Source organism: Trichoderma citrinoviride (genome assembly GCF_003025115.1).
Source record: "Trichoderma citrinoviride strain TUCIM 6016 unplaced genomic scaffold BBK36scaffold_1, whole genome shotgun sequence".
NCBI classification, from domain to species: Eukaryota; Fungi; Ascomycota; class Sordariomycetes; order Hypocreales; family Hypocreaceae; genus Trichoderma; species Trichoderma citrinoviride.
Window position 1 is genome coordinate 2,874,258 of NW_020194709.1, and position 27,500 is coordinate 2,901,757.

At 47.7% G+C, this 27,500-nt stretch overlaps 6 protein-coding genes across 6 annotated transcripts; 3 read left to right on the plus strand and 3 right to left on the minus strand.

Annotated features, from left to right (window-relative positions):
* Window positions 1–341: 341 nt before the first annotated feature.
* BBK36DRAFT_1107220 (hypothetical protein) lies at window positions 342–908 on the plus strand (the record flags this gene model as incomplete). Its single annotated transcript, XM_024889235.1, has 1 exon — window positions 342–908. One exon carries the CDS (start codon window positions 342–344, stop codon window positions 906–908), a length of 567 nt encoding a protein of 188 aa, XP_024754235.1.
* A 1,099-nt stretch (window positions 909–2,007) lies between these two features.
* On the plus strand, window positions 2,008–4,021 carry BBK36DRAFT_1108252 (hypothetical protein; the record flags this gene model as incomplete). Its single annotated transcript, XM_024889342.1, has 3 exons — window positions 2,008–2,375; window positions 2,444–3,469; window positions 3,541–4,021. 3 exons carry the CDS (start codon window positions 2,008–2,010, stop codon window positions 4,019–4,021), a joined length of 1,875 nt encoding a protein of 624 aa, XP_024754236.1.
* A 1,324-nt stretch (window positions 4,022–5,345) lies between these two features.
* Window positions 5,346–13,089, plus strand: BBK36DRAFT_1107396 (kinase-like protein; the record flags this gene model as incomplete). The annotated part of the gene is made up of 2 exons (XM_024889247.1): window positions 5,346–6,778; window positions 12,744–13,089. Coding segments are annotated over 2 exons (1,779 nt in total), but the record flags the coding sequence as incomplete, so codon positions are not given.
* Window positions 13,090–13,456: 367 nt separating this feature from the next.
* Window positions 13,457–14,851, minus strand: BBK36DRAFT_1137563 (hypothetical protein; the record flags this gene model as incomplete). The annotated part of the gene is made up of 3 exons (XM_024893174.1): window positions 13,457–13,629; window positions 13,676–13,725; window positions 14,037–14,851. The coding sequence occupies 3 exons, from the start codon at window positions 14,849–14,851 to the stop codon at window positions 13,457–13,459; spliced, it is 1,038 nt and encodes a 345-aa protein (XP_024754238.1).
* Window positions 14,852–16,841: 1,990 nt separating this feature from the next.
* Window positions 16,842–21,610, minus strand: BBK36DRAFT_140008 (WD40 repeat-like protein; the record flags this gene model as incomplete). The annotated part of the gene is made up of 4 exons (XM_024897465.1): window positions 16,842–17,692; window positions 17,744–18,866; window positions 18,946–20,587; window positions 20,619–21,610. 4 exons carry the CDS (start codon window positions 21,608–21,610, stop codon window positions 16,842–16,844), a joined length of 4,608 nt encoding a protein of 1,535 aa, XP_024754239.1.
* A 360-nt stretch (window positions 21,611–21,970) lies between these two features.
* Window positions 21,971–27,433, minus strand: BBK36DRAFT_1165408 (hypothetical protein; the record flags this gene model as incomplete). Its single annotated transcript, XM_024894771.1, has 6 exons — window positions 21,971–24,076; window positions 24,144–25,788; window positions 25,833–26,245; window positions 26,310–26,695; window positions 26,752–26,940; window positions 27,409–27,433. 6 exons carry the CDS (start codon window positions 27,431–27,433, stop codon window positions 21,971–21,973), a joined length of 4,764 nt encoding a protein of 1,587 aa, XP_024754240.1.
* Window positions 27,434–27,500: the final 67 nt, after the last annotated feature.

The following is a 27,500-nucleotide window of genomic DNA, read 5'->3' on the forward strand; positions in this document are numbered from 1 at the left end:
TATCAACAGTGGTTCAATTTTGAATGAGATATAGACTAGATTTAGAACGGGGTTATAAGAGTCATGGGCATCCTGATCAAATTGCCTGTATTTGCACAGCGGTAATACGCCCGACCACGTCGATGCTGGGTTCATGTTTCAAATGTTAGCCGGCACTCAGCAGCCGGTTAGCCGGCACCCGGAGTGTAGCCGGCAAGGCGCCAGACGCGTCGCACTTCTCTCCCATTTTGCTAGCAAACTTGGTGCCCAAGACCAATTGAACTTGCACGAACCAACAACTCTACTTAGGCTCTCCCGCTGCAACTTGAAAGTGAAGCTATTCGCAAGTCAATCACACCACAATGGACCCCGTCTTCAGCCGTTCCTTTGAGACCTGGGAGGCTGCGGTTGCGCATGTCAAGGAGGTCGGGAAGGCCAACGGCTACGACCTCGTCATACACTCCAAGCGACCCAGAGCCAACAATTTCCACACAATCATCATGCGCTGCGGCAAAGGCCGGCCCTACATCTCGTGGGCAAAGGGAGACGTGCACGAGTCAAAGCGAAGGAAGACCACCACCCAAAAGACTGGCTGCCCCTACCGCATCAAGGTCCGGCTGTGCGAGAACAAGGCTGGAGCCACAGCCGCGCCGGTCAAGGTGTGGTGCCCGGAACGCGTGGACAGCGACAACGCCGGCCAGCATAACCATCCACCGCTCGAGCCGGGAGCGACGCCTGGCTTGAGGAAGGACGGCCTCTCGAAGAAGACGGCCGAGATCATCTTTGCCTGGAAGTGCGGCATCAAACCGCCGCAGATCCTCAAGCAGTTGCAGAACGACCCTGACCCTGATGTCAGGCTCATCACGCGGTCTGACGTGTATAACCTCCTTCGACGACATCGTCGCGACGAGCAGGAGCTTGTCCCTTGACGCCTGTATCTACCACAGACAGCCTGAAAGCATGGAAATACTCTGGAGTCGATCTCTAGGAGAGCCGAAGACTCTGACAGGTGTTGTGGCTCGGAACTCTTACTTTGAGCCTCATCGCTCATTCGATCTTCACCACACTTGGCGCTATCACCTTTCACAAAATGTGTATGGGCCCAAGGCGATTACTTGACCTTGATGACCACGGGGAATCTCCAGCGCCGAGAAGGGTTTGGAACCGGAACCTATGATAGCAATGGCAGAAACCATAGGATCAAAAGGGTATGGATGCTCTTCTGTGTCATATCACACCTTCTACAGATGGGGGCGATGAAGCGACGGCGTCACAACGCCTTGGAGCCTTCTGGCTTTCCCAGCCCCATCTCGCTTCAATACACCCCTGCACGACACTACCGAGCAATCCTTCGAGAAAGCTGCCAGGCGATCGGCATAGTTCACGCGCGCCTGGATGGGGCTGACAACTTTGGCGTGCCAGCCATGCCCCCTTTTGTGTCGCCCCAGCTGCAGTGGTTAGTTAGACAGGCTTCTAATACAACGCTGCTGCCTTTCGCCCCCAGACTTTCCAAGTGGAGGCCATACTGAGCTTCATGCAGGCTTCATGTTCCTTCAAGACTGCTCAGCTCAACCTCAGAGTAGTAAGTAGGTGGCCAACTTCGACCAGCGTTCCTTTACGCAGAGCCGCAACCGCGTTCCTCTGCCGTTTAGCTCTCCGCGAGGGTTGTCCCAGACCCGACAAGTTCTTTTGGGCTACCGCCTCGTCTAACCGATCCATCCCCAGCCTTGCCATGTTTCAGACCAAACAAGCGTGAATCCTCCTGTGAGGCATTGATTCAAGCGCCGACTCCCTGATTGGCCGCCGACATCTTATGGTGGTACTGGAAGCGCTTAAGGTTGATGCTATGGAGGCTACCCGCATATAGCACTTGAACGGCACTGCATAGAGTGGCAGCTCGGCTGCGGCTCGTTGCAAAGAAGCTCTCTGGACTTATAAACCCGCACCTATGCCGCAATCAGCTCCCGTCTGCCGCAGTTCACTTGTTCGTCGGGGCTCTGGAAAGACTCGTCCAAATTCCCCTTGACGATGGCGCTGTTCAAGGCACACTGGGCTGTGCCCAGCTTAATGATCAGCGGTCTCCTGTGCGGCGTAGCTTTCGCCCTCGGCCACCACTTCTTCTACGCATCTCTGGACTCGCGGATCGTGCAGAGCAACACCGAGCAAGAATGGAATATCCGAATCGGAACCGGCATGGCGTTTCTCGTCAAAACATGCCTGACGGCGGCTGCTGGATTCGCTTATACACAGCTCCTCTGGACAACCCTACGATCCCGCCATGCAACGTTGGAGGGCGTGGACGCCATGTTTAGTGTGACGACCAGTGCTTGGGAGTTTCTTTCCGTAGAACTCTGGCGAAAGGGATTTGGATTGGTGTTAATGGCCGGAATACTCTGGTGCGTCTATTGCGTTACCGCTCAACAGGTTTGTGTTGGCTAATGTGTTTGTATCACCGCACGAGCAGGGCGTTGCCCATCATTGCCGTCTTCACGCCGGCAGCACTTACAGTCCAGCCGTCTCAGCAGCTCAACCGGTCAACACATATTGAGCGCTTGCCCACAATCAACACGACCAGCCCGTATCCGTTTGCCCAGTGGGGAAACGAAGGTGGCGGCGGATATGTAGCCCCTTCGGTGGCCGTCGCCCGGCTGGTGTCGTCTGTCGCTTCTCAGGGGACTATCCTCCCTATACAGGCACCGCATCTCAATAGTTCATACGCCTTGAGCTTCTACGGCCCCTCGCTGTCCTGTGGCCCTTTGGGCGGCAATTCCAGTTTCCATGCCGCCTATGACAAGACTTTTACAGAAGCATATGGCTCAAACTGGGGAATGGCTAACCAAGCGGTCACCTACTTCAGCTTCGTCCCTCAGACGGCGCGAGACAACAAGACCGGCGACGACATAATCAATTGGGAGAATAGAACATTGAGCGGTTTACGGGCCATTTTCGGTGGTGAGGACTTGACCGGTACCTTGGCCACGCTTGACAACGCTGCAATGGGTGGAGATACCCAAGCTCGTTGCCGGTTTTTCGTTGCATTTCCGACATATGGAACGTTTGCCAATAGAACGATAGAATGCGGACTCTACAATTCCTCATACCACGTGGATCTGAGGTTTGAGAACGGCAGACAGGCAATCAAGATTCGCAACTCGACAAGGCTCAACCCTGTGAGTGGTGCCACAACGGCCGGTCAGGGTGACCATATTCTTCCTCAGGTTGCCTATATATCGATCATGGATGCATTAGGCGGCACTCTGATGGGAAAGATTATGGCGACGCGGTATGGATCTCTTCAGCCGGTACGAACTCAGGTGCTTTCCACCGTCCTCACGCAAGCCCACGACATGCAATACTTGCAGAGAGGCTTCGGGGACACGGGCATCTTGGGAGCGAAATCGGGGAGCGGGACCAATCTTTCCATGGCAAAGACCCTGGAGCAACTCGTTTCCAACATTACCTTGAGTCTCTTTAGCAGTCCAGAGCTACTGTGAGTCTCGCTGGCCGTTCAAGATGGGCTCAAACCGAATTACTATACAAGTCATGACTGACAATCAGTAGGCGGAGTCTCGACAACAGCACAACGGGAAACGTCACGGTATGGACTTCTCAGAACGAGTATTCCTACAATCCGCGCAATCTCTACGCAGCATACGGCACCGGCATATTTGCCACGCTTGTAGTAGTCATCGTTGGACTCGCGTGCATAGGAGCATCATCCAACTCGTACAAATCGTCCTTCTCAACGATACTGCGGACGACACGAAGTGAAGAACTCGACCTCCTGGTGCCTCATGCTGAGACAAGTGGCGCAGAGCCGCTGTCCAAACATTTAGCCAAGACGAAGCTCAGCTTTCGGCACCACAATGCGGCGCCAGGTGCCAATGCGTCCTCGACAAGTGCTGCAGCGGCAGGATTTGTGGTTGTCAAGGGGGGGCGGCCGGCTTATGAGCAGTTGGGCCAGATACAGGATGATTCTACTCTTCAAGTGACCGAGACGGTTTCCAGTCGCGATTTGAGGACTCCTGGTCGTCAAGAATAGAAATTGTTGTCATTGCTAGATAACTTTGAATGCGCGTCATGAGTAAGAAAGGCCAGATGGAATTGTTACTGAAAGCCACAATTTGTATAGAGATCCAGCCAGTAAGGGATTCTTATCTCAAAGGCAGAGGGCGTTACTACTTTATGTCAAATAGTGCCCTGCTTTATAGCCAAAGTACGACAGAAGCTCAGAGGGCCTTTTTCCAGCTCAATCATGACATCTATAACTCTTCCACAAGCTTCTCCCAATTGCTTCCAGCTCCATCCATCGCAGATCCCAAGTACCACATCATCACCCCCATGGCTTCGCAGGAGCCCCCTTTCTTGAATCATCTTTCAATCATTCCCCCGTGCTCCACCTTCGACATCAAAATATGGCTTGTACACTGCAGTAGTACCCCCTCCACAATCTTGACGACTAACAACCTTGGCTGTGAGGTCAGCCGCCCAGGGACGTATCACATGTACCACCAGACTCGGACCGCTTTACACCTATGGTTGGAAGGGCTATATCTTGCCGATGAACCAATGGAGAGGAAGATGCGTGCTGTTATGCCTTGCGGCGCTTCCCTCGAGGGTAGAGAGACTCGGGTCGCGGCCGAACCCCTGACCTTTTGCCTAGGCTGGTTGCTTGTGATAGATCGATCTCGCCTCAGGGCGAGCCTAAAACTTGATCCGATCAGATAGCCGCCGGTTCTTCATCAACGTGATCCAGTCAGTTTTACATAGCCACAAGAATACGAGTGGACTCATGTATCACAAGGTTATTTTAAGCATCTTGTAAGAGTCCAGTCGGGATATATGCACGCAGCGCCCCCAACTGGGACTCGGCCTCCTGCCTTGATTACACAGGAGACGTACACGCTTTTGGTGTATCAAGAGCGGGATCAAATGCGTCCGGGGTTGAGAGGAGGCTTCTTGCAGCCTGTCCTGTGGGTTTACGTATAAACGGCTGGATATATCTTGAGCGGCTGTACGGCATGGCGTCAATAAAACACTTGCTCAGCCCATTGATGGGGCAGTAAATGGCTTGGATATACTTCGTCTGAAATCATTATGCATTATCTGCGTGGCTCTCTACATGATTTTTCGCATACACCAAGCACATACCGTCACCAGGTACCTTAGACATTGACGAAATTACCTTCGTCGCTCCATCGCCGCACTCCTACCACTTCACGCCGACCAAGATATACGTGGGTAGCTCATCAGAAGCACCAGCTAGACAGGCCATCGAATATACTATCGAGATACCGGGGTCACAAAGCCATCGACTGCCATACTTCGGCCACCGCCGATTGAGCTACCCGTGGCTCACAGGAGCAATAATGGCCCAAGCCACCGACGAACTGACTCGGACCCAGACAATATACAACGACTCTCAAGAGCTCATACTCCAGCTCGGGCCACGTGACACAACAATCGCATCAAAGAGATCAGAGACTCTCAGTGCATTTGAACTTGGCGAGCTGTCCAAAGCCCTTGTAGAAGAATCACGCTCCACGCCAGAGGCCCGCCTTGTGGTCGCATATCCTCCCGCCATCAGCCTCATTCTAGACGAGGACTCTGCAGTCACTCCGCTTCAGCCAATACTTGGCGACTATAGGCCGTTTGTCGTCACTCAAGTCCCTGAGAAGCCTGCGTTTAAATTCCGTCTTCCATACCGGGCAATCCCTCCAGACACTCTATTGGATCGGCTCAACTGCCGGATCATGTACAGCCCGATCAACAATAACTGTACTTTGATTCATGAATTGAGTTTGGTAAAGGGGTCGCAGATATTCCTGACCAACACTGATAATCCACCTGCAAGGATATCAGTAGCTCGCGACCAGCCTTGCATTCTTAGCCAAGGATTCTGGAGGGCTTCAGCAACCATTGGTGGCGGGGATGATGCCCTTGAGTATGACCTTGCTTACATCCAAGTACTTCAGAGGCAGTTCACCGTCCCCATCTCCCAGGACCCCGATATGCCAGTCCGAAAACGAAGAGCTCCAGAGGTCACTGAAGACCCAGAGAGATCGGTCAAGCGGCAAAAAACAAAAGCTTCCCTACAAATTGATATTACCTTGGCCCCGGAGTCATCACAATTAGCCCCAGGCGTCAACGACAACAACCGTGCTCTGGCCTTGCCGCCGCGGCGCATCATCAGTCGAGCTCCCACTTCCGTCCTCGACCTGAAGGATGGATACATGGCTTCTATCCCGGGCACGGTCAAAGGAGGCCTGGAGCCATATGAGCTCCGGCAACGGTACAGATTCATGACAAACCAGAACGCGAGCATCGCTATCTCTACCCATTCAGGCATAAAGGCCGATGTCGCTGCCAAAGCTCTTTTCCCTGATAGCCATGGGTATGACCTCTGGCACATTGGGCGACTGTGGATGCGAGAGACGACACTTCTACAGTATACGGACCACGTGAGTAGGCGTTTATTCCTCCTGAAGATCACCTCAACTCATTTGCTTTGCAAGGAACATATTGTGAAGCTCAAGGGTTTCGATGCCCGAGTGTATGCCATATACTACGAGTTTCTTCCTCCCTCACTGGCACGGGGGAAATGGTCCTCGCTTCAACCAGATGATGCCGAGATAATCCTTGTTCACATCTCTTCCGCTCTTGCATATCTGGCTGCTTGGAACTTTGTACACAACGACATTCAGCCGGCAAACATTGCCTATTCTGGTCACCGTGCCGTGCTCTTCAACTTTAGGCTTGCCTCTCCTTCTGGAAGTATAGTAGAGGGCAGGTCACCGTGGTGTTTGTTTTTGTTTATTTGTTTTATTATTAACGTCCACTAAGTAAGCTAGTTATATAAATCCCTTCTAGGCAATAGGACGGTAGGAGCCGCTGGTTTAAAGTCTGCGTTCGCTACGTGTTATATAAAATAAAGGAGAAGTTTGTGTTAATCTATGTTAGTCTTGTGTTAATCTGTATCTTAAGGGGCAGGGCTGTAAGGGCTTGTGTCCTCTACTAGTGTCTAAAAGTGTTTATGTCTATTAGGGCTTAGTAGATAGGCAAGGGGGGTAATGCCTATCTAAAGGTCTTTTTTAAGGACTTCTAGTAGGAAGGGTTATACTATTCTGCATTCTGTAAAGTGGCCTTATGTCCTTGGCTTGCTGCATTTGCAGGTAGGTCTAGCGTTATGTCTAAACCTTTTATAATATTCTATAAAGTCTTTATGTCCTAATCTCTCTATATACAGCCTGTAAAGTATAGCTTTTAGAAGTTATAGCTTAAGTGGTTTAGGAAGAGCGTTTAGTTACTAGCGTCTATAGTAAGGCAGTCGGTTTTAGTCTTAGTCTAGCTCCTAGAGCTGTTTTCTCTTGCTTTTAGCCTACCTCTTAATATAGGTTATTATAGCAGTCCTGGTATATAGTGTTAAAAGCTCTAACCCTTTCTTTATAAGTTTATCTGCTACTTTATTGCTATATACTTCCTTATGTCCTAGGACTTAGGCCACTTTAGTGGTTATACTTAGTAGGAGTTCTTTAGCTATTTTTCTAAGACCTATATAGGCTCCTTATAAGGATGCTAGAGTAGGGCCAAGGATGCTATTAACAACCGCTAAGTTATCTAGGAAGAGGATAATTTCTTTAATGTCTAGGTTAGACTAGACTTATTCTTTAGCAAGCTTGACTGCCTTAAACGCTCTTACTGCCTTAGCATTATACACTTCTGCATTAAGGAGATATCTATTTGCCTTAGTGGCCTAGGCTTTATAAAAAGTGACTGCTCCTTATCCTATATTGCCTAGCTTATCCTATAAGCTATTTAAGTAGGCTATAAGAGTAGAGTTAGGTAGACTATCTAGGAGTTTAAGGTGTTTTTTAGCAGCTTTATCTTTTATAGCCCTGCAGAAATCCAGGCCTAGGAGGACAGCGCTATTATTATAGGTAAAGAGGGATAGTCTAACCATGCGGCCTGCTATTAAGGTTATGCGCTAGAGTCTGGTTATTAGGATGCCTGCAATTCTCCTGTCTACCCTTCTGCTTATAAGGTGGTTTCTGTTTAGGTATATAAATCTTATTCTAACTTAAATCCTTACTTAGGCTAGGGCTAGGGAGGCCTTTAAGACGCCTAACTCTTTATATATAATCTCTATATTAGTGGTTTTTTATACTAGGACGACAGCTCTAGCCGCAGCTTTAAAGGCCTTATCTATTTTTTCTACTAGGTTATCTATACTAGTGTTAATAATATTAAAAGGGTCTGTCCTACTTTATCTTGTCTTTTCTAGCTACTATATATCCAGCCTATATAAGATAACTAAAATAACACATGCTTTAGCAGCTATAAAGACTATATCTAGTAGGGAGCCTTTAATTATCTTATTAAGAGACCTTAAGAAGTTAGCCGCTTTAAGGGCTTTCCCTGTTATAACCTTTATATATTTCTTAAAAGTAAGTCTAGGATCTAAGTAAATGCTAAGCTATTTAATTAAGTCTTAAGGAGGGATAGGCCTGCCTTTAAAGTTAATGCAGTTAAAGTAAACCTTCTTCTAGGTATAGTAAAAGTAAACTAGTTTAGCCTTATCTAGGTTAAAAGATACTGCATTCTATTAGCCCTAGTCTAAGGTGTCTTCTAGTTCTTATTATAGCATTCTAGTAGTCTTTTTTATATCTTTTCTTATAGCCAGGATGCTAACATTATCTATATAGCTAAACCTAGAGTTAAGGTTATTAATCCTAAAGATAGGGCAGAAGTATAGCATAAAGATAATTAAGGAGATAGGGGAGCCTTATAAGGCATTATATTCTAGACTTATTCTTTATAGCTTAGAGCTGTATTTATAGCAGACTAGCGCTTTACAGCTGCTTATAAAAGAGTCTACTTAGTAGATAAAGAGTATAAGCCACCCTTATTCTTTAAGTCTAAAGATCAGTCTGTTATGCATAATAATATTAAAGGCTCTAGCTATATCTAGGGTAAGTATAAAGGCGACTAATCCTTTAGCAAGGGCTACCTTAATATTATAGACTAGGCAGGCAACTAGGTCTAACACTGCTTATTTAAAGAGCGCGCTAAAGTATTATTCTAGTAGTTTTTTATATTCTAAGGCTAGCAGGGAGACTCTTTATATAAAGAGTCTTTTTAGTCCCTTCTTAATGCAGGATAAGAGCAAGATTAGTCTATACCTTTTATATATAGTATATGCCTTTTTAGGCTTGCTAGGTTTAAGGATAATAGTTACTTTAGCGCTTTTAAAGGGGAGTAGATAGTATCTAGCGCTAAGGCACCTTTAGAAGAGGTCTATAATATAGCTGCTAACTGCTAGCTATACAAGCTATAGGAGTATAATTAAGATCCTGTCTGCCTTAAGGGCAGTGTTACTAGATCCTGTTATAGCCTTCCTGGCTTCTTCCTCTATAACTTCTATGTTTTATTTAATCTTCTTATCTAGGGGAAGGTCTCCTTCCTAAGGGTTAAGGAGGTCTTCCTTTATAGTTTTTCTCTTAAGCAGTTTATCTTTAAGGAAGGTTGCCTTTTTTATAAGGTTAGAGATGCTTTTATCCCTGTTTATTAATAGAGGGGCTAGAATTAGTTAGTAGCCTTTTACTATTTAGCTAAAGACTAAATGTTTTTATCTGCATTTACCTCTATAATAATTTTATCCTAGTAGGCCCTCTTGCTTTTATAAATAGTAAGCTTTAGTTATTTTTTAGCCTCTACCCTTTCTAAGGAGCTATTAGCGCTCTTTTTTAAGGCCTTATGTACAGCCTTATATTCTTTAGTCTATTATAAGGCGCTGTGCCTGTTCTAGTGTCTTATCTTACTAGTGGCTTCTGGCATATCTTTAAAGAGGTTCTATAAGGCCCTAGTGCAGTTATCTAGGTTGTTTTTTAAGGGTTTATTAAGGTTAATTATAGGTAGTGTTTATATAAAGGAGTGTATTAGTTATCTAAAGTTTTTATATTATTTAAAAGAAAGGTATTTCTTTCTAGCTCCTAGAGTAAAGCGGATAGGGTTAGGTAGAGTAGTAATAACTATATAGTAGTCTAACCCTATATCTAGAGAGCGTTCTACCTAGGATATTATAGGGCAGTTTATAAAGATAAGGTTAATATACTTTCCTAAGTCCTTTATAGCTAAGTCTATAAAGGAGAGGAGAAGGTTATGCTTATCTGCCTATTCTACTATTCTATTACCTGCTATATCTAGGTTTCTGCTAGGTTACTAGGTTTAATAAGTAGCGTTAAAGTCGCCTGCTATAATTAAGCAGGAGGGAGGGGGGCTTTATTTAATAAGGGTTTTAGTAGTAATATCCTTTATAGCTCTCTAGTATATATTAATAATTATATACCTATATACCTTTACCTAGTATATATATCTATTCTCTAGTCCTAGAGGGGAGAGCTATTTACTAAAAAGGTTAGGTAAGATTTTAATAAATATAAGGATTAAGGGTCTAGTGTCCCTCTAGTTATTTAAGGGGTTATATGCCTAAAATCTAAAGTGATTTTTAGTTTGCCTTCTACTTAATATTTTATCCTACTTAGCATAAGGTTCCTAAATAAGCATAATATTATAGCCACCTTTTTATATAAGTAAGAGAGCAATATCTTAGTAAAGGCCGCTCTTCTTAATATTTACCTAGAAGATCTTAAGGCTAGTGTTTCTTTAGCGGCTATAATAGGGCCTGCTGCTTATAAGGCTGTTGCAAAGGGTTTATTATTCTTACTAGGGGTTTCCTCTATATTATTATCTCTGTCTTTTACCCTGTTATCTAAGCCTGCTATATGCACCTTTAACCTTGTAGAGGAGTTGTCTATTAGGTTGTTATTAGAGTTAACCTTAATAGTAACCTTTTAAGCAAGGGCCCTGGCTAGCAGCTAGGGAGCGGAGCTAGAAAATAGGTAATAGATCTAGGGGCCCCCCTTTAAGGGATTGGCTTCTAGGGGGGCTTTATTTATAAGGGTGCTTTTAGCAGCTAGGGCTGCTTTAGGCAGGTTGGCTTTAGTGTATTCTTTCTGTCCTAGTTCTCTAATTGCCTTAAGCTAGTCCTTAATAGCATGTACCTTTTCCCTATCCTTAATAGCTAGCCTAGCTAGGCATTTAAGAGAGTCTGCTTTATGCAGGCTATTGCAGTTAGCGTATTATAAAGGGGAAGGGCAGTTTACTATAGTATCCTTATGCTTATCTAAGGGCTTGCTGCACTTAAGGTATCTCTTAATCCTAGTGCAGTTCTAAGGGTTATAGAACCTAAGGCAGTAATAACACTAGGTAATTCTAGGCTTTTAAATCTATACTTCTACTAGGTATAAGTTATTAAATAATTTAAAACTAGGCTTAACGTCCTTCTTAAAGGATAAGAAGTAATAGCATATATCTAAGGATTCTCTAAAAGGAGCCTTATAAACTACTACTAGCTATTCCTTAGCCCCTGCCCTAACACATGCCTTCTTTAAGATTAGTATGTTTATTAAGTAGGTCCTGTTTATATCTATATATATCTTTAACACGCTATATAGGAGGAAAACCTTTTAAGAGCATGCTTTTTTAATTTTTAGGTTATTACCTTTAGCTATAGATTTAAGTATAATAATTTTTATTTTTATATTTTAATCTTTTACTTAAAGGGCAAAGCCTAATTAGACTTCTTAAAAGTAAGTGATTTTCTTACTTTTAAGTTTTAAAAAGCTAATTAATTCTTATTTAGCCTTAATAGCTATTATCTTTCTCTAGTTATAGTCTAGTAGGACTTAGATAAAGATATAGTTATTAGGCTTTTAGTTACCTTTAGCAGTTTTATTACTTTTCTTAGTTTTAGTAGTAAGGGCTGGCCTTTTACTGCTAAAGAGGGGATTCTTCTAGGTATTAAGGTCCTTTTAAGGCTTTTTATTATAAATAGCATTTTATAATATAACTTATACTTATATAACCTTAAGGTCCTTCTAGCCTACTTTTCTAGTGGCTATAGAAGCTTCTGCTATAATAAGGTTTTTAAAGCTGTTTAATTTATCTTTCTTACTGCAGGATATATTAGCTAATATTATTTTAGTTAGTTAAGCATTTTCCTTATTACTGCTTATTTTCTTAAGGTTTTTAGGCCTTTCTGTTAAGTTTATATAAGAGGTAATAAAGTTTTTAAGTGCAGTGTTTAGAATTAAGCGGATTTATTCTACTACTGCTATAGCAGGTTTAAATATATATTATTCTAGGCAGGAGTTAATAGCTATAGCTATATTTAATATAATATCTTATCTAGCCTATTATTATATATTAATCTTTTTAATCTAGTCTATAAGTTTATTCTTAGTAAAGGATTTCCCCTTTTTACTAAAAGCAGTGGCTTTCTTTATCCTGCTAAAAATAAAGGTAGTAAGGCCTTTTAATGCTTTTTATATAGCTGCTGTTACACTTAGCCTTGCCCTGTTAAAGCTAAGGGAAGGCATATTATCTATTTTAAAGTTCTTTTTAAAGCGTCTCTTTTTTTTAAGGGTAAAAGGGAGTATAGTCCTTTCTCCTGCCTTTAGGATTAAGGGAGTTGCCTCTTTTTATAGTTAAGGTGCAGTCGCTGGTCTAGGGGTGACAGGATTAAAACTATTCTAGGTGCCTAGAGGGTCTATAGATGTTTCTATCTCTTTAAGATCCCTAGAAGGGACTGTAAAGGAAAATAATAAAGTTATTTTATCTAATAGCTAGTTAAATAAAGTGAGGTTTTCTAGTGGTTAGGCACCTAAAAGGTGGGGTACCTGTAGGTGTAGGAGGGAAGCTTGCAGGTCACTGTGGTACCTCCCTCCTGAATTTAATAAAGAACGTGTCTGCAGTCTAGCAGCAGACGTCTGGGCTCTAGGTATTACAATGCTCTACCTGCTTGGAAAGATGTCTCTGCCAGATGAGGAGGAAGTCCCTGACGCTCGAAAAGGATGGAAATTGGGAAACGACGCGGAACTGCGGAGTAGGATGAGGTGCATTCGGGATTGTAAAGCCAGACTCAACAAGGGCGATGCCATTGAGTCACTTGTGTTCCGGATGCTTGATGCAGATGCCGCATCACGGATCAAGGCGGCAGATATTGAAGCACGAGTGAGGAAGCGAAACGTAAAAGAAGAGCCAAAGCCATGATGACTGGTCTTTATTTAGGGAAAGCACAAAACTGATGTTGCGACCTTGAACGTTAACATGATGTTAAGAAGATCACATAGTGCTATGCCGAACATGTGTACAAAAAGATGGTAAGTCTAGACAAGAATATAAGTGGAATATACAAACTGTAACTATAGAATCATTACGGCAGTGCACATCTAGGTTATAGCCATCCCCAATGTACCGCTGCACCCTGTTCTAGCAGGTCAACATCCACGCCTTTGTTGCTCGACCAAATGGCACTCATGCAACCTTCGCCCTGAAACCGGCCCTATTCCGCCCTTCGAATCTACCGGGAAATAAGTGATTGGAATAGCGTTATGAGATCGAACGCGGCCTGCCTAAACTATCCAGCTCCCATAGAGTAGATGCCCCATTTCGCCCTCTTGACCTTGTGTTCGTCACGCCGGAGGTAGGCGGCGTTGCGTGTTGTCCAGGTGGTGAGGGAGTCTTCTCCTTTGCCTTTTCCGGCATCCACTCTTGTTCCCGACGGATTCAGAGCTGTCTTTGGCCTGTGGTCTACAGAACCTCGCCGTATTTCGACGTTTTTCATTATTCTCGCTACCATGATTGGTGTAGCTCTGGTCACCGTCGTCATCGGGCCTGGCTCGTTTACTGGCGACGCTGTCATTCTACAGTTTCGGTGAAGACGAAGAACCACAGGTTTTGAGGGGATGCGTAGCAGTGGCTTGCGGTTGCCGGCTATTGCAGTCATGAAGTTCTGCATCCCATCGAGTCCCCGTCCAGGTGACTTCTTCATCCGTTCTTCTCTCGGTGGGGAAGGTGTTGGGAGATGTTGAAGGGGTTGCCGAGATCCCTGGAGAATGATCTTGGTGTTCGCTCTCGTTAACGTCAGGGCTTCGAGTCTGTTTCCTAACTAGAAGTTAGTTGAACATTGATAACATGGCGTCAGGGACAAGACTCACCTGTCTTTGTCGTCTTGTTTCTTTTCATCCTCCTCCTCCTCCTCCTCTTCTCCCTCCTCCGCCGCCGCCGCACAGGCGCCGCCTGGTATAAGTGGCCGTGCCTTCTGGACTGATGGATCTCCATCGGCAGTTTCGCGCGACATTGATTCTGCGGGTTTGGTATCCTCTTTCGATGTAGCCCCTGTAGGTTGCTGGAAAAACCACACGCCTAGAGGCGTCACGCAAGCTGCCATCTCTTCTCGGAACTTGGGATCCTTCCACTCTTCGCTCTCTTCTCGACATCGGGTCCAGTAACCGTAGTCGGAGCCAGAATAGGAGTCATCGGACTGGGTGCCTCCCTCGGTATCATGTATCGTATCCGCTTCCCAGCCAAAAGCGATGCCCTTTAGTAGCTGCGCAAAATCCTCGAGGGAACCAGTCCTACACACGGCTATTACTTTGTCTGCGGCATCTTCACATGGAAAGTCCTCGTCATGCCATAATCCTCGATCAAAAGCCTTATCCAGCAGCTCCAAGAAATACCCCATCCGCTCTTTATTTCTCTGGGCGTAAATTCGCTTGAACTCTTCCTCGCTGCCGTCGGCAAGCTTGGCAATCTCTAGAGCATAGTTGAAGTAATCCGTCTCCCCAAAGATAGGGATCTGTATGGTGTTGAAACGTTCCCAGTAAGAGCCCCAGAGATCCTCAAAATACCCGACGCCGTATTTCTGCCACTTTAGTCTATGGCTCATGCGATAGGGCTCTCCTGGCTTCTCAAAGGGGCCCAAATTGTGAGCGCCTCGGGTGCGGGGAGCTCGAGGGGGACGTCGAGGCATCGCGGGTGTGTAAGCCAATCGCACTCAAGGAGATGCTGCGGCCAGAGACGTTGAACGATGCTCTTTTGCAGCGGCGAATATAAATATATATGCGCCTTCGTGAAGAGTAAAGGAAGCCAATTTGCAAATTGTGCGGAATAAAGCGAGGAGCTGGAAGGCGAAGAGGCCGACTCGTGTTACATGCCCGTCTGCCTTGGCAAAGTCGGCCTGCCCAGGTGAAACCTCTTCTTGAGTACCTGCTAGGTATCCCTCAATGATATCTTGGATACTGTCGACTTATCATTACATTGAAGACCGCTTTGTTGAGAGACAAAGACGTGGGAGGTACATGTGCCACGGAGTCACTGGCGTTTGCTTTCCTCCTTCACATGTAAGGAAGCACTCTACGAATGGATGCTGTTATTCTCAGCAGTATACTTTGACATGTGACAAGTCGTCGCTTATAATCGTCTGCTCACATGTTTCTTTCTTTATCCTCCTGGTTGCTTTGTCTTTCTTGTTCCTCTGTCTGCGAAATACATCTGTGTAAGATCGAGTGCTTAGTACTTCATATGAGCGGCACAAGGAATTAAGGCCCTATGGGTTCAGTCAAGCTCGCTCAATCGCACTAGAGTGAACCGTGCGAGATCATGCCGAAGAAACGGGTGGACTAAACATAAAATAGATGCCAGTACCAGCTTTGAGTCAGGGGCTCCCGGTTTGTTGGGACGTTGCAATTCACTACTCGATAAGGTACGGCGAAGCACAAGGGAGCAGCAGTTATAGTGGGCTCCTACGACCGTATACCGAGTATCACCTGCCAATGCCTGACGCAAATGGGCCGTTTGTTCTTACGCTTGGCGAGGGGGAAGAAACCAAAGTGGCACCCCGTATAAGTGGCCCCGGGGATATTTTGAGATCTTGATCAAGCTCACACTCAGGAGACTGTCGTGTACTTGTGACACCCTCGTATAGTTTGTTCCCTGCCACTATCCTCTCCTCAACGCACACAAAAGTTTGCTCAAAATCCTTGTCGTGAAAGAAGACTTCTTCCGAGGCGGCAAGCGGCGTCCGGTGGCGCTGCAAGGCTTCCAGCACCCGGGTTTGGCAAACGTCTCCGTTTCACCGTATGTCGACATCCTTCATCACCTTGAGAGAGAGCTCGTCTGAAGAATGAAGGCCTTCCCTTTGACAGCTACTTGGGGCCGAGTTCGGAGCGTGTGAGGGTGACGTGTAACAGTCGGGCTGTTTGTATCACGGCACACAAGGCGGTGGCGAGTCAAGAGTGAATGGACAACGACAACCAAGCCGCGCGCGTATCCGCATTGCGGCTGTTTTCGTTGTTTAGCTGCATTGCTGTTTCGTTGGCTTATTGCGTGTAACGCCGGCCGCACGCAGAAGCCAAGGAAAGGAGGCTGAACAAGCATTTTCGTCGCTGCGTGTGACAATCATTTCGTTTCCGAATCGGAAGCAGTCAAGCACCCTCGTCGACTCTCTGTAGCCTGATCGTACTCCGCATAGCCACTCAATGCTGTAAACATGAACCATCAACAGGAGCTCTCACTTATGGATGGTAAACTCAATATATTGGCGTTGAAACGCCAACTTGACCATGTCTCCAGGAGCTTGATACTATCATGGCATACTCATCTCTATGCTGCTGTAACATGATACTTCAACAGAGGTGTAGAGCTAGTACATATAGTAAGACTTTTGATGTTTTGAGTGAGTTAGGGAGAAAAACACTTGGCCCCTGAGTGGCTTCAACTACAAGAACCTGGAGGAGGCATGTCAAAGGCCTGCAATCCGCGTAAAGAATGTATCGCTCGTTTGCGCTCGTCTCATACCGGTAGGTATACATACGTCGTTACTGTCCATCTTCTGGGGATGCCATGATCCAAACTTTCCCCGAAGCACAGCCTATTGCTACGGTCGACTTGCTACTCACAGCGCTGCAAGTCGGCCGCCAATCTTTTGGCAGCCACAGTCTCTTGCGCCCTTTGTGCGTGATCTAGGAGGAGTTGCTGGTGAACCCATAGCCGTCAACATGGAAAGTATACTCATGGTTGGCCCTGGTAAACATGCCGACGTTTGTGAGGAGGTGTAAGCCATCAGGCGTAAACGACAATTGGGATATCAAGACGCGACTCCCGACATCAAACTTTTGGATACACTGCCCCGTATCGATCCGCCATAGCTGGATATTGCCATTTGAAGCAGAGGCCACGAGCGACGAATCGTGCGAAAAAGCCGCCGAGTCAAAGCAGGCTTGATGAACTCCGAATATCTGCACACACTCTTTCGTTTCAAGGTGCCATAGCTGGAGGCCGGTGGTTGAAGCAGCCACCACATGCGATGAATCATGTGAAAAGGCCACCCCATTAAATAGCCCTTCTTGATATCGGGAATTTCTCGCAGACGGCCTAGCTGGACTTCTGAGTACCAGACGTTTGTCGCCATTTGCAAAGTCCCATAAATGAATCCAGGCTCCCGACGTGCTTGCAACAAGCTTCGAGTCCTGCGAGAAAGTTATGGATGTGACGGAGCTCTTGTGGCCTCCAAGTTCCTGTACGAACTCTCCACTCTCAATGTCACATATCGTAAAAGTTTCTTCCTCTAGAGAAAAGGCCAGATACAGCGAATCATACGAAAAGGTTAAGCAGTTCACAGGAAAAATTTCCTGACGCGGAGAGACGTCGGAGAGGGTCCGGCCCTGGAATTGTCTGAGACATTCCCCGGTATCAGTGTGCCATATCTGGACAGTGTGGCCGTATGAAAGCGATCCCATGAACGATCCATCCTGAGAGAAGGCCACGGAGACTACATGGCTTCTATAGCCACCGGTGTCACTTTTGCCCGCGCCTAAAACAACACCCGCGGCCTTGTTGTTGCTGTTGTTGTTGTTGTAATGACCAGAGCCCTGCTCTATGTCAGTCTGCCAGAGTTGGATGGAATGGTCTCTTGAAGCCGATGCTAATAAGTAAGAGTCATGCGAGAATACCAGAGATGTAATCCGACGGCCAACATCGTTGAACTCTTGGACGCAATTCATCGTGACGGGGCAGTGTAGTCGAATGGCGCAATCGTCTGAAGCGAATGCCATGAGTGATGAGTCGTGAGAGAAGGCTATAGCAGTAACTATGCCCGGATAGTCTGTATATTCGCGGATCAAATTACCTTCTCTCGTTCCCCAGAGCTTCACCGTCAAGTCGTCCGAGGCTGATGCCAAGAGCAACGAGTCATGTGAAAAGCCCATGCACTTGACACGCCCCTTATGCCGGTCCAAGGTACAGATATTCTGACCAAACTGCAGCTGCTTGATCGACCCAGTATATATAGCCAGTGCTGTATGTAACATGTTGCCAGATTCAGAGTGAGAAAAAGCCAGGGAGGTGGCCGTGAAATGGTCAAAATTCGTCCCTTCTTGTTCTTTCGTATATGTGAGCTCGTCGTCGTCGGTGTTGGCTCGCCACACAGTAATAACGCCACATCGAGAAACAGATGCTATGAGCGCCGAATCGTAGGAGAACGCCACAGACTCAATCTGCTTGCCACCGCTGTCAAGTATATGGACGCAATTGCCTGACTCAGTATGCCACACCCGAACGGTAGAGTCTGCTGCACCCGATGCCACATGAGATGAGTCACGAGAGAAGGCCACGGCATGAACCGGGCGGGAATGGCCCTTCAGAATCTTGATCTCGCTCGTACGAGTGTTCCAGATTCGAACAGTGTAATCCTCCGAAGCGGATGCCACTTGTACAGAGTCGTGCGAGAAGGCCACGCACAGGACTGGACCGGTGTGGCCCTCGAAAATTTGCACACAGTGATTCCAACGGCTCTCGACCTTTGGCTTGAGTAAAACCTGCATGCTCATAGATCCCATGAATAGCTTTTTGATGATGCTTTCCTCTGGGGCAAATAGAATGGCGGAAGAATACAGTTGGCGAGGTTCATCGATGATGACCTGCAGGTTGGCTTGCAGGATACGTAGAGCGTCATCTACAAAGGCAGAGAGCTCGACGTTGTTATTCATCTGCACAGTTCCTCATATGAGTATCTAGAGCTTGAAGAGCGGATATGGCATGACGCCAGTTATAATGGTAATATCTCACCTGTGAGAGAGTCTGCAAACTTTTTAGCATCTTGATGCTCTCTGGCACTTGATGCATCTCACTCAAGGCCTCGAGCCAGTGAAGAAAATGCTGTTTGAGAAACGAAAGAGAGGATTTGTAGCCGTCAGGGCCGTCCGCTTTTGCCCCTTGCAGGTGGAATACCCAATGTAGGCATGCGTACCCAACTGCGTCAATTCGTACCTCCTTCTTTGCATATGCCTCTTCACGGTCAATCATAGACACCTCCTCTCCTGATGGTCGTGAATCTGACTTGAAATGCTGGCTTAGTATGTGCAAACACCGAGCTGCTATTGCGCCATGTGTCTTTGCTTCGTCAACCCAGAAAGCATGCTTCTTCCCCATCTCCCTCACGAGAAAATCGCGGAAAGACACATGCAGGAGCCTGACGGGAGAGTCATTTGACGGTGGGACGTCCAAGACAGAGTGAAGCTTGTCCAATCTGATATCCACAATCTCAAGAGGGAGCCCGAGGAGCTCTGCCAGAACAGGCATCGATATAGGGCTACTAAAGAGGATGATCGAGCCCACAATGTCTCGAAACTCTTGTAGAAACCTATCCCGCTCTGCTTCATCAACGTTGGCGAGCAGCTGGTCAAGAAGCAGTAAATAAGCTTTGTCAAGCTTAGTCTCTGGGCTCGCCTTCGAGCTCTCAGCCCTCCATCCCAGGACTTTGCGTAGTTGGCTATTGGGATATCCGCAGTTTATATCATCGATGAAGTTGCATATAATGGCGGCATACATGAAAAGCGGAGTTGCCATTTCCGCCAGAGTATTGATATGGTCTTGGCGAGGCCAGCTTTGGTCGAGGGGGGCCCGGCGCCGATTGGTTCTGTTAAACCTGTCTCTGATCTCGTCGAGTCGGTGAGTTATCAAAAGCATTATGTCCTGCTTAATTACGGACTGCGGTATAGCATGGCAAGCCACCATTTGAAACTGTCCTTCGATCATGAATAATCCTCGATGGATCGTAAACTCCGGTCGACTAGTGACAAAGACTCTGAGCCATGGTTTAGCAGTGCTCAGGAGCCGAAGAATATCTGCTGCGTCTTCCTGCTGCTCGCATTCATCCAGAGCATCGACGACTATGATGGCCTGTTTATGCCTCCAATCCTCTTGAGGAAGTGTGGATAGAGGGCGTAAGATGAGATGGTTGAACTGCTCTGCTACCCCCTTGCTTCCGATACTGGAGTCGGCGCGGGCTGCATGTTTGATAAGATGGGACATGGCGGGCTGCATTCTTGCAAGCTGATCAGCAATAGTAGTGAAGAGCTTTGCTGCGTTTTGTCGGTCACTGTGGCCTCTCTTGAAGAAGAAACTTGCTCCTAGACGACCGGCTTGGTGAAGAGATTGGGCGATTGTTCGCGAAACAGTAGACTTGCCCGTCCCAAGCATTCCATTCAGCCAAAAGATTGGCTTCCCGTCTTCACTGTCCACCCAGCCCAGAATTTGTTGGATTAGCTGAACTCGGGTTCCGGGCAAGCACGTTGAGCTGTGCGATTCGTCATAGGAGTTGAAGGCGGCACTCCCTACAACGCAGGGTTCCGTCGAAAGGCAGTTTGTTATGGCATCTATCTTTCCATCTACTCTGGCTATCCCGTCATGGACTTTGAGCGTGTCAAAACTAGGGTTCATACATCTAGGCCTGGAAGAACTGACTTTGTGCAAGTAGCTTGCTGAGCCTCTCCACCTGCTCGATCTGCGAAGGAACAATCTGTTGAAGAAGAGCTTTTGCATAGGCAGCTGCGGCCATTGCTGCATATCCTTGCCACTCTTTGTTCTTATGCGAGTCCGAGTAGTCACAAACGCCCCGTATCACGAGGCAGGGGAAGTGGTTCATGAGACCCGCGGCCTCCATCTCGAAACACAAGACATTCTTCTCTGCCGCAAGCTTGTCCCTGATCACGGCGTCCTTCATCACCTGATTGGCTGAGGCGATGATGCCGTAGTGGATGGCCGGGTTGTCCTCTGCTGCCGTTCGCTGGTGTCGAGCCACCATCATCGATGGGTCATCAGGACAAAGCTCTGCACAGCTGCCTTCAACCGGTGGATGGACCACGTCACTGCGAAACAGCCTGTCGCTGCCGGGGTCTGGTCGTCTGTAATGCGGCAGCAGCCTTTGTCTTTTCAATAACACGCCGTTGATCGCTTCTTCGAGCCGGGAGCCACCATCTTCGTGAATGCTCTGAAGAGTACTCGTCGCCGTTTGCAAGATCGTTGGTGGCTGGTTCAGGAATCTGGTGTGCCGAAAGGCTTGATTTTGAATCGTTTGACCAAAATCGTACTGGAAAACACCCCCTTGTCCACCCTGAGGCGTGCTGACAACAACGTCTCCCAGACGTACATCATGCTTCTCGCTTGGAGCGCCGCCACCGACGCCTACCATGAGGCCGACCCTGATATTGGGAAAGCTGTGCACCATGTCTCTCGCGACAGTAGCCGCGGAAGTGGTTCCATACTCGCTGACAGGTAGGACCGCTATTACTACATTGTGACCTTCCATGCTACCGAGCGAGTAGCTATTGTTATCATGCTTGGCGAGGTAGCTGGCGCGTTGGTGTTCCTGGTCAAGAAATGATTTTGCCGCAACCAGCTCCTTTTTGAGGGCACAGATCCACCCAATTGTATAGATATTGGGATCTGACATTGCGATAATAGGGCTGAGACTGAGCGGGAACTGCACTGTAAATGATCTTGAAGGAGCTCAAATACTGGTATCAAAGATAGGAGCAGTTAGGAGAAAGCACACGAGATTATAAGTCAATAACATGAAGACACCTGCTATTACCACCTCCCACACTCAACTGTATCACGAAAGGTTGGTTGAAGTTCAGCTGCAGCTATTATCGTCTTGGCTGCTTCTTTGTATGACCAGTTGGCGGAGTGAGTTAGACGGGTGGCTGCTGGTTTTTCGGGTGAAATATATTAATGTTGGTTCCAGCGCAGAGAGGGGGGCCAAACGACAATTCTTATCAATATATTCATTAAACTATTCCGTCTCTTTCTGTTACTCAAGTACCATTGTGACGATACGACCACCGCAGCCCAAGATCAACTGAGATGCCGACAGAATAGCACACGATGGGCGATAGTCAGGGGGCAACCACAGTACTCTCTTCAAACGCCTCGTCAACCAAGCTCTATCGGGCGAGATGCCATACTCCTTCAGAAGAGAGTCTCTGACTTCTTCAAGGGGCATATCCTTGTGGACGACGAGCTCTCTATTGAGAAAGCTCGGAGGCAAGGGAAAGACAGGCTTGTTATCGTACGGGCCTAGGCCAAGGAAGAGGCCTAGTATCTTCTCCCCTGTGGACGTATTAAAAATCCCGGCGTCTCGATTTCTTGTAATGGCAATGATCTGTGTGCCCTTTGCCGAAAACACGGCAGATTCGGCCGCAGCCTCGGTGTGGATGACACAGATGCAGCGTCCCGTCGAAACCTCCAGTATACGAATATCCACCGTCCCAGTCTCCGAATCCGGCTCCCATGTATCATACGCCTCGAGCAACGCCACTTGCTGGCCCTCGGGGCACATCACAATCTCTATGATTACCCGTTCGCTGCTGCTCAATATACGCAGGCAACGGCCTGAGACTGTGTCCCACGTCTGCAACGTCGACCAGTACATTGTCTTGGGCTCAGACCACCAGTAAGAACGAGAGTAAAACAGCTGGCCGTCCTTGGATAAAGCGGAGGGGTCCATGATAAGTGGCCCCGGGGGTAACTCATCCAAGTTCGCTGAAGACTCCAATTTCTCCCGCGTCTGTAACGTCTGTACGCAACAATGCTCGGTAAGATCCCATATCTCAGCGTGCTTCATGCCCAGAATGGCGGCAAGTGGCGAGAAGTCCGAAAACACAATGACAGAACCAACCTCGGATCTCTTGACGCAACGCGTGGTACTCAGATCCCAGGTTCCGATGGCGTCCAATTCGGAATGGTAAAGCCTTTGGCCCTGGCGATCAAGAACCATGCCGCGAACATTTCCGATGGCGTTGGTCTGGGGGTTTGAAGATGTAAGCGGCAAGGCCCATATTTTGATGGCGTCCCATGAATGGGAAGCAAGCGTATCTCCGTCCGAGGACAAAGCAACGTGCAAGATGGGCGTTGTATGGCCCGTAAGGATGTGCTGTAAAACATGATTCTTGGCATCCCATATGGAAATTGAAGTATTGTGCCCGCCGCCAACGACAAGCCGCTCGTTATTCTTGGAGATGGCGAGGGCCTGGACCATTCCAATCTTGCCGTTGAACTCCTTTTCAGTTTCCCCTGTCTTGATATCGGTAAATCGGATTTCCCCTCCAAGAGCTCCAGCAATTAAGAACTCTCCCTCTTGGCAAAAGATGGCTGTGCTGATGGTGATTTTGATGTCTTTCAGCTCCTGATGGATCGTGTTGGCGTAGGGGTCCCAAATAATGACTTCGTGTTGGCCAAAAAGGGCTGCCAGTTTCCCATCCTTGGAGAGGCATTTGTTTCCCGGTTCGTCAAGAACCCGATTAAGCCGGACCGTCTTGGACTCTCTGCGGACAAGATCAAAAAGAGCATACTCTCCCGCCGATGATAGCGCATACAGGCAGTCTCCAGTAGCCGAAAAGATCATGGTCACGTACATGTAGGGATCCCCCATACTATGGACCAGTGTATATAAGCACCGTCGATCATCGAGATTCCAAACCTGCACATGCTTTTCCCCCATGATTGCGAGTTTGCCATCTGCCGATACGGCGAAATTTTGAGCCTTGTCTGAGTCGATCATGAACTCATGGAGACAAGACGCAGTGTCCAGATCCCAGATTTTGACAGGGCCCCCGCAAAAGCCACTGACCATTGTATCATTGGGCAGCAGTTCGAGGCCTACAGCCCACCCTGCATCTTCGTATTTGGGCTCGATAGTCTGAATGCAGGCAGACCAATGGGGGTCGACTTGTGGCATCCGTCTGATAAAGGTCGGACAGTTGGAAGCAAAAGCCTTGCGCACGATGCTGTTGCTGGGTGAAAAGACAAGTGCCGAGTTGTAAATCTGCAATGGCGTTTCTTGAATTGCCCCTCTGAAAGAGAAGATGAACCTTTCGGCGTCCTCGAGCAGTCTGAAAATCTCACCGCAGCTGGCTTTCTGTAAAGCAAGAGTTAGAGCTGCAGTAGCTGGTGTAAAATATCTGAAATGACTGAAAGTAACTTACATTGACCATACTTTTCAAGACGCGAATTCCTTCAAGCCCTTCGTTCAATCTCTCGAGCCAGGCTAATGACTCGACCCAGTTCAGCATCTTAGTCTGAAGGAATGCATGCTCAGATCCTCCGTCTTTGAGCATCAGCTCGCCTGCCTCTACATGGTGTATCCAGTAGAGGCATGCATAAACCATCGCAGGGGGTAAACACTGACGAATCTTTTCCAGTGGAACCTCTCCTCTGACCGCGCCAGGATCCTGGACATTGCAGATGTCGTTATGCAGATGCGTAGATAGAAGCTGTAGGCATTGTCCTGCCAGCCACGCATGAACGGTGACTTGTTCGATATGAAACCACTGGCAAGGATCACCCCCATTGCTGTCGCCAAATGAATCCTTTTCTAACAGAAAGTCCCGGTATGAGAGATGGAATAGCTTGACTGGCGCATCTCTAGACTGTACATCCAACACCGAAGACAGAGGGTTGAGTTTGTTGTATAGTTCCTTCTCCTGAAACCCCAGCAAACTCGAGAGTGCCGGAACAGACAAAGGACTGGCAAGAAGGATGACGGACCCGACGATCTTCTGAAACTCGTCAATGTATCTCCGTCTGGCGCGGACCGGAATTCGGCCCATGATTTGAGCGAGGATCGAACGGTACAGATCCTCCACTTGGCCTTCGCCCTTTGTGCTGAACTCGAGTATGTGCTCCAGCTTTTCCTCGGGCGTTGCTGGCCACTGATCGTTCCGGAGCATTCGAGATATTGTTGCGGCAGAGATGAAGAGGGGTGTGGCCATCTGCACAAGTCGCTCAAATGTTTCTTCTCCAGGCCAGTCATATGGGAGTGATTGGCCTTGTCCGATCCTTTCCATATGCTGATTGTATTGCTTTGTATACTTTTGCATATCGTTCTTCAGGTATGCGCGAATGTCGCTCTGAACGATGGCTTCATCAACACGATGCAGTATCAGATCGCGACGCGGGCCGCTTGTGGTGCCGAACTGGAGGCTTATATGATATTCCGGCCTGCTGGTAAGAAATATTTTTAATCCGATGGGAGACACAGAAGGAGTCTCGCTCAGGAGTTTGATGAGAAGTTTTGCATCCTCTGGCGGATCACATTCGTCGAGTGCATCGACCACGACCACGATTGTCTTCGGCTCTGGAAGAGGTTCGACGGAGAGCTCTTTGAATGGACGCGCCCATAGTTCACGAAACTGGGTCTCCAGCATCTTGCCTCCAATCTCGGGCTCTTCCTGGATGATCTCGTGCAGAATCTGGGTAAGTCGAGGCTGCTTTCGAATCATTTGGCTCGCAACTGTTGCAAAGAAGCGCCGAGCCGTTCCACGATCACCGTCGCCTCGTTTGAAGAAGAAACTCGCGCCCAATTTGACTCCGTCTAGCTTCCTGGCTACCGTCTGTGCGATTGTCGATTTACCTGTTCCCGCCATTCCTTGCAGCCAGAAGACGGCAGGGCTGGATGGGTCAGCTGCCCATTTGTATATGGAGTCGAGAATCTCAAGGCGCGTGCCAGGATAACATTCGTCTCTGAATGCTTGAGAGTAGTCGTCAAAGGCGGCTCCCTGGGCGACTTGCAGCCTGCTCAAGATGAACTCTCTCTGTATGCTTTCGAGGAGTATACTATGCGTCATTTTGCTATCAGCATGTTGAAAGTGCGCCAGGGTTGGGGTTATACGCACGAGTGATAGCTCGAAGACTGCCGCAGGCTGTCAACAAGCTCAATGAGCTTCTGCGAAGACATCCCTCTATGGGAAGCATAGAATCTTTCGCAATCGTCTGCTTTGTTGGTGAGTTGGCGACTACTCTCGTCGAGATCTTTGACCTTTTTCTCGACTTCGTGGAGCAAAAAGGGAGCCGTCACCGCCATATTCCTCCTCCGATGGGAGTACACAAAGCCCAGGAGGAACAACGAACTGGCATAGGAGGCAACAAGAGAGCCTTTAAGGGCCTCTAAAGCTTCCCCAGCACCGTCCGGGTCAACATGGGAGGACAAGTACAGCCTTTGATACATGTTGCACTGCAGCAATAATGAGGCAACAGAAGCCAATCCCCCTAGTATCTGCGCATCAAGCTGATACTTCGACGTAATGGTCTATTCAAGGTACCACAGTGTCAGCTTGCACCAAGTTCAAGCGTGGTTCTAGGATGGCTCATACCACGAGGACCGCCCGCACAAATGCCCATGGAAGGGCAGCATGTACTGGATCGTAGCTAACTGCAACATCTCCCACTGAGACAAATTGATTGAGAGCGTATATTGTCTCTTCGACATATGAAGACGCCAAAGTAGACCTTTTCTTGTCTTTCAGTTGGCGCTCCATCGTCTCTGTGATGCTGATAACCACGTCCATCGTCGTTCCCTCCTGGCCAAGCCGGCTGCCAACCTCGTCGATGAGTTTGATTGCATGTTGATCTTTAGACTGCTTTACCTCTAGCAGCGCGCGGTCCCACAGCTGTTTACCTACTTGATGCCCTTTTCTTCGGTCCTGTCCGGCTGTCCCTGTCTGTTGGTCGTCCGGTGAGGCTCTTGGTGAAGAGGGTCCTGGTTGCTGCTATGAGAATACTAAGCTTCACCTCCCTTCGGAATAATGCACATACGATGTGACAGAGCGACGGTGAACAAGACGTTTCCTGCTCTAACGATTTCTTTGTGGGCTGAGTTGCGTCTGAATATGGGCACTATACGCGAGCGCTTTCTGCGAGCTTTCCAGACTTTCATCGGAATGACTTGAAGGGTTGGGCCAGATACAACGAGCAGTTGGGTTTCAAAGCATGAGCCTTGTAGTTCTGTATATGGGGAAACAAAGAGAATCAACCGTGGGAGGATAAATTTCCTGCTGGCAGCGACTGAGCATCTCAGCTGAAACTTGCAGATACTGGCGCATGTGTCGTGATACTATTGGTTAGAATAGCACGGATCCATGCATTGAGGAGGAGCGAGAAATCTTTCTTTGTAAGTATTGGTGGGATTACAGAAAGCTGCTTTTTGCTGACGAAAGAGACAAATTAATTTCTACACCTCTCAGCAAGTCCCTATATTGCAAGCAACTCAATTGCCTCATATGTCTGTAATCCTTACTTTCAGATGAGGTGGTTCAAGATCAACTGGTGTATTAATGCTGCGAAAAAAAAAGGGTTCACTTGCCGGTCCTGTAAATCCAATAGAGGGACTGGGACTCAGCCTGAGTGGTACATAATGCAGCCCCATTATCTTCCTAGCCTGGGCCACGGTGAGGAGGACACTATTTATCTTACCTGGTCCTTGGCTCAGCTTCTCCATTCCTTCAGGTCCCGAAATCGCAACATCGAGCTGAATAGCGCTTTTTGAGTGGACTGTTTTGCTCTAG